Source organism: Aplysia californica, unplaced genomic scaffold, assembly GCF_000002075.1.
Source record: "Aplysia californica isolate F4 #8 unplaced genomic scaffold, AplCal3.0 scaffold00523, whole genome shotgun sequence".
Classification (NCBI taxonomy): Eukaryota; Metazoa; Mollusca; class Gastropoda; order Aplysiida; family Aplysiidae; genus Aplysia; species Aplysia californica.
Window position 1 is genome coordinate 606,055 of NW_004797793.1, and position 9,964 is coordinate 616,018.

The window sequence follows — 9,964 nt, forward strand, 5'->3', positions numbered from 1 at the left end:
GTTTGTGTTAATGTAGGTTTGATCATGGTGGGATGGACTTTATGATAACAGTTGGAACGTATGGAGATGCCATGTCCCTTCTCTTCTTCCTTCCTAGATGTGAAACAAAAGAAATGAAAAAGAACGAATAATGGAAAACAGAGGCTGATGGTAAGACGATGAAAACATCGCCAAGTTTCTGGGAGAAGCCAGCACACGCCATTTTGAAAATCAAAAGAAGGAAACCGGAATCGGCGGGTCCATATGCAAAAAATTCCACGGAAGCCGGAGAGGCAGAATAATATAATTACAAGATTATTGGCACCCGGACCTGGGGGCAGAATGACTTCTTTCAAGAAAAAAAAACTGAACCGAAACAAAACGAAAACACAAAAAAACAACATTTGAATAAAGTTCTTTTGTCATTGTTGACTATTGATCTATTCTATTGCATAGAGCATAGCACTCACAAACAGAAAGAAGTTAGCAGCAAGCTCTATTCCACAACGAAGTGACTATTCGGACTTATGTCTGAATTACCTCCCGTTGCTATTCGGACTCAAACTTTCATGTGCTTGTCTAGTATGGGATGTCCATTTGGGGATCGGGTCGGGTCTGGATGGTCGACTGCATTGTCGCCTGAAAATAGACACGTTTGTTTTTGAGGCGACGAGTCGGACACGATAGGCTTGTGCCACGATAGCCGCTTTGTGCCCTCAGTCTGGCTAGTAAACCGCCCCAACCCGACCCGACCCCCCAATTTGTATTTTGTCCTGATTTTATTTGAACTTCGTGTAAAGTATTCTGTTTGAAAAACTTTCCCTTTAGACCACTGTTACTTTGAATAGCTGACTTTTGTTCCCTCTGGAAGGGTTTTAAGTTTTCTCTTCTTAGTTTCTAACTGGACTTCCAATTGATCAATGATTTTGTCTTTCTCGTCAAATAAAGCGGGTTTAGACTACCTATTGACAGACTTTTAAGACTTTATAATCCTTAGTTGTTCTGAAACTTTTTAGACTAACTATTGACAGACTTTATAATCCTTAGTTATTCTGAAACTTTTTAGACTACCTATTGACAGACTTTATAATCCTTAGTTGTTCTGAAACTTTTTAGACTACCTATTGACAGACTTTATAATCCTTAGTTGTTCTGAAACTTTGATATTCAGTTTTCTCTGTGCTTTGAGCTCAGTTTGCCTTTGTTATGTAGTATTTACAGATTTTGCAACTGCTGTTCTCTTTACTAATACTTTTCTTAATTTGTGTTGTGTTGTGTAGCCGCGGGAGACAATTCAGACTCGGGTCCGAATAGCTAGCCGCGGCCATCCAACAAATCTTTAATATCACTACAAGATCTTTGCGGGCACAGGCTAACCCTAACCACTTACATCATTTCAAATTCAAGTTCATTAAAAACTTGTGCTTCATTTAAGATTAATATTTTATCTAAAGCAATTGTGTTAAAGTTAAAGTGGTGGTGATCTGACCTGAAAAACACTCTTTGACTTTGGGCTGATGAGTCAACAAGTATGTGTAAAATGGGCAACCACCAAAAGGGGAGAAAAACTTTGATTAGTCCTAAATTTAAACTAGCTTAAATAGTCAAAAATGCAGCCCTAGGCTGTAAAAGTACTACACTGTAGGCTGATAGTACAGTAGTCGAGGTCTATTTATGAATTTTTATCTGGAACTTGGATGCCGGTAAAGGTAAGGAAAATATAAAACTTAAAATTGAAAAATCAAAATTCTTTAAAATAGAAATCAAATGAAAGGGAAAGATTTGAATTTGTTTTCTTTTTTTTTACCTTTGCAGAGTAACGACAAAGAGGATATCATGGCGGGCTCAGACAGCTCAAACAACAATAATCATGTGGTGAAAAACCTCTCTGGCGAATCGTCTTCTTGTGATCTTAGAAGCGACTCAAAGACTATTACCGATGACGCTGTTGTTCCCGTAAAGGATGACAGTGCTGGATCTGCGCAAATTCCTGGGAAAGAACTAATTTGTGATTTCCAGAATTTGGAGACTTTGATTTTGCTGAAAATAGAAAACAATTGTAAATTGTTGTCAGGCCTCAAAGACATTAAACCTCCTCCTATTGAGCCCATTTTTGTTCATCAAGAAGGACCGGAGGAGCCAAAAATAGACTCTGAAGATGTGAAACCTTATACTTATAGTCAAGATGGTCAATTTATTCCAAAGGAAAATCTCTGTGATATCAAACCATTGTTTGAGTCTGAGGATGTGAAATCTTATACTTATAGTCAAGATGATCAATTTATTCCAAAGGAAAATCTCTGTGATATCAAACCATTGTTTGAGTCTGAGGATGTGAAACCTTATACTTATAGTCAAGATGATCAATTTATTCCAAAGGAACATCTCTGTGATATCAAACCATTGTTTGAGTCTGAGGATGTGAAACCTGTTGTTGAAGACGAGGGTACTATCAGAGAAGGAGAGGGGGAGGATCAGTCACACAATTGTCTGAAAGAAGAAAATTGTACATCAGTGGATAAAGCTTTTGTGACAAGAGGAAACGGACAACGGCAAACATTTCTTGAGGTGGGGGAGACAAACTGGAAGACAGTCGTTGGTCATGGAGGTTCTCAAGGAAACAAACAGCCCAGTTTCAAAGTTCTGTGTAATGTCAGTAATGTCAGAGGCAATGTCAGAGACTATTTAAAGCCAGCAGGTGAAATTGTACAACAGACTGGTGAGCCAAACTCCTTGTGTGGTTTGGAAAAAGATTATACATCTCTCCTCAAACGAGAATGTTTTGTGAGCATCGAAAGGTTGAAGATTGAACCTCAGTCTGAACAGTTGCAGGGTTTACAATTAGACGTGAAACCAAAATTAGAGGATTTATTTGTGAAACTGTCAGAGGGCGAGGGAAAAGAGCTCTCAGATGTAAGAGAGATAGACAGAGGAGCAGGGGACGGGCAGGGAATAAGTGTTGGTCAGACATCAGGTGGCAATTTTAGCGGTCTAGCTGTTGAACAACTACTGCGAATCTCCGATGTGAGAAGTCTGCGTAACACTGGAGCAGAGAACTCACTTCAAGAAACTTCTGATGCCGTACTGAACGGTTTCTTTTCATCCATCTCCGATGATCCAAAACATGTTGGAGAATGTCGTGCAACACAATTGACGTGCCAAAAGGACAGGAGACGAGATAAAAGTTTGTTCATCAGTGAGGTGGATTCCAGCAGCATAGATGACATGACATCTGCCCAGAGTTATTGTGAAGGTATGATGATGTTAACATTAATCTACTGACAACGGCTGTGGAAGCTGGTTCTGTCCTTCGGATATCTTTTTTGGGATGTGGACAAATGTTCCAGTTTTTATGAAAGGGTTACCTTATTTCGGCTATTTTTAGCCCCAAAAAAGCGTCCATAATTTATAAGCTAGATATGTGATCCACCATGTAAGCTAGCCCCGTGGTAATGTGTAGGTAATTAACACATCAACAAAGTCCAAATTAATTGAATCACATAGATTTAGAATTATATTATGTAGTCCTTACATAATTTTAATGATATGCATGAATGGCATTTGTATAGATGGCAAGCTCCTTCTCAACAGCCAGCTGTGCACGCTTTACACAATCATAACCCAAGCTGACTTGATTTTGATAGCACATTGTACTGAAAGCATTGTGAAACAATCTCAACTGCCTGGGAAGCATAGTGTGCAAATTTCAAACTGCTGTTTTTACTGGTGCTGATACACTGACGCACTGATTTAAAGATCTTTCACTGTCTAGGGCCAACCTGGGCTGAGAGGAAAGTAGAACATCCTAGCTGAAAGACTGAGATACCGGTACTTGATAAGAATTCTCCTCACACTTGAGTCGAACTTGGGTCTTCTCTGTGTGATGGTGAAGCACTTTACTACTACACCACAGATAACAGTCTCACTGTGTCTGCTGTCATGAAACCCAAGGCTCCGTGTCAACTTTTATTAATGATTATCAAAGTTCTCAGCTCATTTCTCAGTTTTTACTCAAGTCTTCTTCTGTTTTATTTTAATTCGTTTTTTTTTTAGCCATACCGGTAGTCATTTTATTTTTATCAACTTTTCATAAGGCTGAAAGTTTTATCGACAAGTTGTAGACTTATTTATTATGTTGGACTATTGTGTGGATAGTTGATATATAATAATAATAATAAATATAGCATTTGTTTAGCGCATATCCCCGCTCGGCAGCAAGCTCTATGCGCTTTACACCTCAACAGACTATAGAACACTCCGAAACATTCTCAGCTTCCCTGGATGGTAGCATACTGTGCAAGCAGCTGATTAAGCAATCTAAACACTAACAAACTGACAAGATCTTTCACCGTCTATAACTGGTTACCCATTCCCATCTGCTTGAAGTGAGGAACATTTGTGTGAAGTGCCTTTCTCAAGGATACAACGTCGGGTCCCTGATGGGATTCGAACCCACGCCCTTGCAGTTGGGAATCTGAGAAGAAAAAAACCCAACAATTATAAAGCATTTTTGAACTTGAGTTGTCCGGGGCATTTTCCACAAAGCTGTCCACCCGCTTGGGTCTGTCATGTAAATGGAAGAGATTAATGTTCTACTTTTATGCCCTTTCTCTTATATCTTTTTGTTTTGAAAGAGGAATTAAATCCATATTAAAGAGCCATATGCAACCCCATCTGCATGAAGTATTGTGTAAATCACATTCATTTTCAATTTGAATTTCTTTTTAAAAATAGTTACTTCAAGGAGCTGTCTACTTTAACTTTAACTATGAATTTTTATTTATGAGCCCTCCCAAGTGCTATACACGTTAAGGCAGAGGCAACTAGCTATTAATGAATTAAAATCAATGTTTTCATTTTCTTTATGATGTGAATCTTTTTTTATACTTTTGTATATGTGCATCAAAGTATATATATATATATTATAAAACGGTCACTTTTAAAAATTCCTCTACTTTACGTTTATACTATAATATTCATGTTCACTTTCCTTAAACTGTGTTCTAAATTTTTCACAGAGAGACGACGAAATTCTTACAGGATAACACGCAGAGGCAGTTCACTAACACACAGAGGCAGTTCACCGGGCTCATCAAAACTGGGGCAAAACCCTCGGCTGCCCGGGAAAGATGATGATGTTGTGCGAGGAATATCTCTGGAAAATTCCTGTCCGGGTGTGGAGAAGGACAGTAATCCTTGTCGTGAGGTAGCTGGTGGTGCCCACGTTTACTCTGATCAATCAGGTTGTAATTTTGATGTTGGTTTAAAAGAATGTTACGTCTCCTTAGTTAGACTGAAAGATGGTCCTAATTTTAGTGAGGTGCAAACATGTGCTCTTGAAATCATCCCTCATAAAGAGCAGGGCAGACCAGTAGAAGAACTGTGTAATGTACAGGGACAGCATAAGTCTTGTAAATGTTGTAGGAAGAACTGCTCTTCCTGTTGGGGAGGAGATGATAACAGGGAAGGGCAGCTGAAGAGCCAAGACGGCGTGTCTGCTTCTGGTTCTGTTAGTTCTCCAGGCTCTCCATGCACCACGGTGCCAGAAATGCGCAAAGGAAGACGTTTGGATCAACACAGCTCGAAAGTCCTCGATAGTTCAGGATCTGGGGCTGGCAGTACAGGACAGAGAAAGCTGAAGTTGCGCAAGCGTAAAGTTTTCTTTTCTGATATGGCACAGACCTCTGACACACACAGCACGGAAAGAGCAGAAGTAGGAGAAAAGCCCTTTAAATGTCAGGTGTGTGGTGGGGAGTTTACTCGGGAAAATGACCTACAGAAACATAAGGAAACACACACAGGAGAAAAGCTCTTCAAGTGTCCAATTTGTGATGCCCGTTTTGCCAAGAGTCGTATTCTACAGAAGCACAAAAGAACACACACAGATGAAAAACCTTACAAATGTAATGCTTGTGGTATGGGCTTTTCTCAGAACTGTGATCTGCAATGTCATGAAAGAACACACACTGGAGAAAAACCATACATGTGTGATGTGTGTGGTTGTGGATTTTCGAAAAGTTTTAACCTCCAGAGGCATATAAAAACACACATGGGAGAAAAACCTTTCAAGTGTGAAGAGTGTGGTGCCAAATTTACTGAGAATAGTAGCCTAGAGAGGCATGCAAGAATACACACTGGGGAAAAACCATTCAGGTGTGAAGTTTGTGGTGCAGGCTTTGTAGAAAGATATAAACTACAGAGTCACAAAAGAACTCACACTCAAGAAAAGCCGTATAAATGTGACATTTGTGATGTAGCCTTTGCTGAAATTTCCAGGCTTCAGGCTCACAAAAGAACGCATACTGGAGAAAAGCCGTACAAGTGTGAAGTTTGCGGTAAAAGGTTTGCGCAGAGTGGCGATTTGCGCAGTCACAAAAGAACTCATACTGGGGAAAAGCCTTACATCTGCGAAATTTGTGGTGCTGGATTTGCGCAAAATAGCAGCCTACAAAAACATTTGAAAACGCACTCTGAGGAAAAGCCATTCAAGTGCGGAGATTGCGATGCAGTGTTTGCTCAGAGGATCCACCTTCAGTGTCACAAAAGAACACACACAGGAGAGGAACCATTCAAATGCACCATTTGTAAGGCAAAGTTTGTTCAGATTGGCCACCTTATACGGCACAAGAGGACACATACGGGAGAAGAACCGTACGTATGTAAAGTATGTGGTGCGAAATGTGCAGATAGCGGCAACCTGCAAAGACACAAGAGGATTCACACCGGTGAAAAGCCTTATGAGTGTGGTGTTTGTGGTAAACGGTTTCGCGACAGAAGTCACTTATCAGGCCACAAAGCAGCACATATTGGAGAAAAGCAATTCAAATGTGATGTTTGTGGAAAAAGCTATGCACGCTTGTATCTGCTTCAGGATCACAAAACAAAACACACGGGAGAAAAGCCATACAAGTGCGATGTTTCTGGGAAAAGGTATACACGCAAATATCTCCTTGTGAGTCACAAAGAAAAACATCCTGAGAAAAAGGGCAACAAGTGGGACATTTATTGTAGTCGTCTCTTGCGGGATGAAAAAAGAAATACTTACAGGAAAAAGAAAGAGAAGTAAATGAGATATTTGTGGTGTATGGTTCTTGAGAGAATGGAAGTTCACAGAGTTGTAAAAGAACACGTATGAAGAAGAAAATAAAAATAATAAATTTTGTCTTTCATGCAGTTTCTTTAAAAGACTTATCTTTTTAAGACTTTGAATTTTAAAAGAAGGTTGTTGGGTTTTTTTACTTGGGTTCTGCATTATCCGCATTACATGTACATTGTATTATATTATGGGTAGTTTGTATGACAACTGATACCTGTATTGTAATGGTTAGGTGCTTGGCAGTCACACTCATTAGATGTTAGTTTGATTCTTATGTGAGGTGTGAGATGTTTTATCATGCACATGACATGGACCGACTATACATCAAACTTGAATTTTTATTTTTTATATATATTAAAATAATATATTGAGTTTTTTCATTACATTCTGTGCACTGTTTTGCTACAGCAGTTTCTTTTTGTTTTCTTGTGAGTAGGCTTACTTGTATTTGAATAACTTTACAGTGGACTCCGCTGAAATTGAACACGGTTAATAATTAAAAAACAACAGTAAATTGAACTAAAACAGAATGTTAGATTTTTTTTTAAAATCTTCTATTTGAGCAAGCTCTCTAAACCAAGAACCCTGTAGAAGTGTAGTAAATCCGGCCTTTCAGCAGATCTATGTCAAAAGAGAGCATTTCTTTCATTGCTAACATACGACTCGTACATACCTGGATACCTGAAGGTGTCATCTCTGACTCAGAGGTTGACATGTAATGACCCTCCATCTTTCACGGTCGCGAGCTGCCATATCCAGGCCAGTCCATGTTCTTATGTTGTCCGTCCATTTTATTCTTTGCCTTCCTCTTGCTCTCCAGCCCCTCATCTTTCCTTCAAGCACCACTTTCACAATCACAATGGTCTCGTGTCGTTTCAAGTGGCCATAGTACAATTGTGTTTTTCTACATTTTATTTTATTCAGCAGGGTTTGTCTTGTGTGTAGAATCTGACTTACCTTATTGTTTTGTCTTTTTTGTTTTCCGACTTATTCTGGCCATTCTAGTACTACAGTAGCACATCTCAAACGCATTTATTTTCTTTTCTTCTTTCTTTGTGAAAGTTCAGGTCTTTGCCATATATAGGAATATGGGGAAGATGTAGCATCCCGGCATTTGGTTTCTTAAAGGCAGAGATACATGTAACATGTAGTTGTCTTGGTTTAAATAGTGTGTACATTTGGCTGAATCTTGTTTTTGGAGTCACTATTCTTATGTTTACCATGTATTTCTTTTTCACTTCTTCCATCATCTGTGATTGTTGCCCCTTGATACTTGAGTTGGTGCACTTGTTTGATTCTCTCCCCTGCAATGGTTATGTTTGTTGTTTAAATATAAATGTGTATGTGGTTGGCGGGTGCTCTGGTGTGGTTTGATACTTCTGTCCTATCAAACATCTATCTTCCTTATCTCCCCTTCTTCTTTTTTATGTTTGTTACTCTCTTGTAGCACCTCTAATATTCTGGCGCTCGTATGACCTTATGCTGTTGCGAGCGCCGTAAAACCTCTAATGGGTAATTGCTGCTGCATTATAAGTTAGCTAATTTCTCATAAATTTATAAGTAGAGTCTTTACTTTGAGGTACGGGATGTGCCTACGATTGCTTACCTTATACAGTTCAGGAATATAACATGCATCAAAACTGTTTTAGTATTTTAAGATAGACTTTATAATGTTACCTATTCAACGGGTCCCATTACGATCTAGTTCTAGATACAAATTTTTTCGTGCAATGCCCTCAAACTCTTGAAACATGAAACAGTGTGTCTCACCTGGCTGTCTCTTGAATCTCATATTTGTCCTCAAACCTCTGACAATGGAGCATTTCTTTCAGTGGAAGAAAATGAGAAATGTTTTAAGGAAGAAGGGGCTAAATCAAATAAATCTGGCTAATAGGGTGCATTGCATGCTCCAGCAAATCCTAATCCTACGAATAGCTCTCAAAACGTGCAGAGACCACCCTGGTTTTTGTGGACTGGTGGCTTGTCAGTGTCGTGGTGGAAGGTGGTGCCGCCATTGCCAGGTTCCAGCATACAATCAAATCCAATATGTATGGACCAGGTCGTATTTAATACTTGTACCTCCATACATAAAATTCCACCCCGAGAAGGGAAACTTCATTATAATGGGCCACTGCCAAAAGGTCGCCACTTCCACAGCAGCAAATACACCAAAGTTTAAACTCTCATATAATAATATGCTTGTACATGTACATTCGAAGCATGCGCATATTTCTATCAATGGCAAAGACCTGGACTTTCACAAAGAAAGAATAAAACACCCTTGCGCTGCATGAAATTATGTTGGTTAGATAACTTTGTTGAGATGCACCTTATTTCTTTATTCTTCCACTCTATATTACGATATTCTGTTTAAAAAGATGATAAATGTACTTTGTCAGTTTTTACTTTTACAATTACATGCCTTCACTGTATTTCACTGGGAAGAAATTGATATCTTTTGTACATGTATAGCATTGTATAGACCTGGCTTTCAAATATGATGAAATTTTGTAGAATTGTCATTTACCATATCACGGGATTTGGAAATAAAACGTTAAGATACATTTATAACTAACAGATTTTTGACGTAGCCTACAGAATAAAATGTTTTCTTGTGTAAAGCAATAATATACTGGGATTTATTTATTTAAATTAGCGGTATATAATATTATCCCTGGAAATGGTAAAACTACAGTTAAATCTGATTATACAGCCACCTTTACGATGAGCATGAAGTTGGCGTTTTAAAGGTGTTCCTCTGTTAACTTGCCCTGACGGCACGTCATCAAGTGAAGTGATTTTGCTGTGTGATCTGTGTTTGAAAAATGTCACTCCGTTGGTGAATTATTAGTAGTACGTACATGATATAATCATATAATATATAGAGCA

The 9,964-nt window shown here is 38.8% G+C and overlaps 1 protein-coding gene across 1 annotated transcript in view; it reads left to right on the plus strand.

The window, feature by feature from the left end:
* Positions 1-7,130, plus strand: part of LOC101849719 — a gene marked incomplete in the record, with an annotated part of 16,367 nt that extends 9,237 nt beyond the window's left edge. The window contains 2 exon segments of the mRNA XM_035971862.1: positions 1,795-3,232; positions 4,998-7,130. Coding sequence (XP_035827755.1) covers positions 1,816-3,232; positions 4,998-7,045 — 3,465 coding nt within the window.
* Between the last annotated feature and the right edge of the window lie 2,834 nt (positions 7,131-9,964).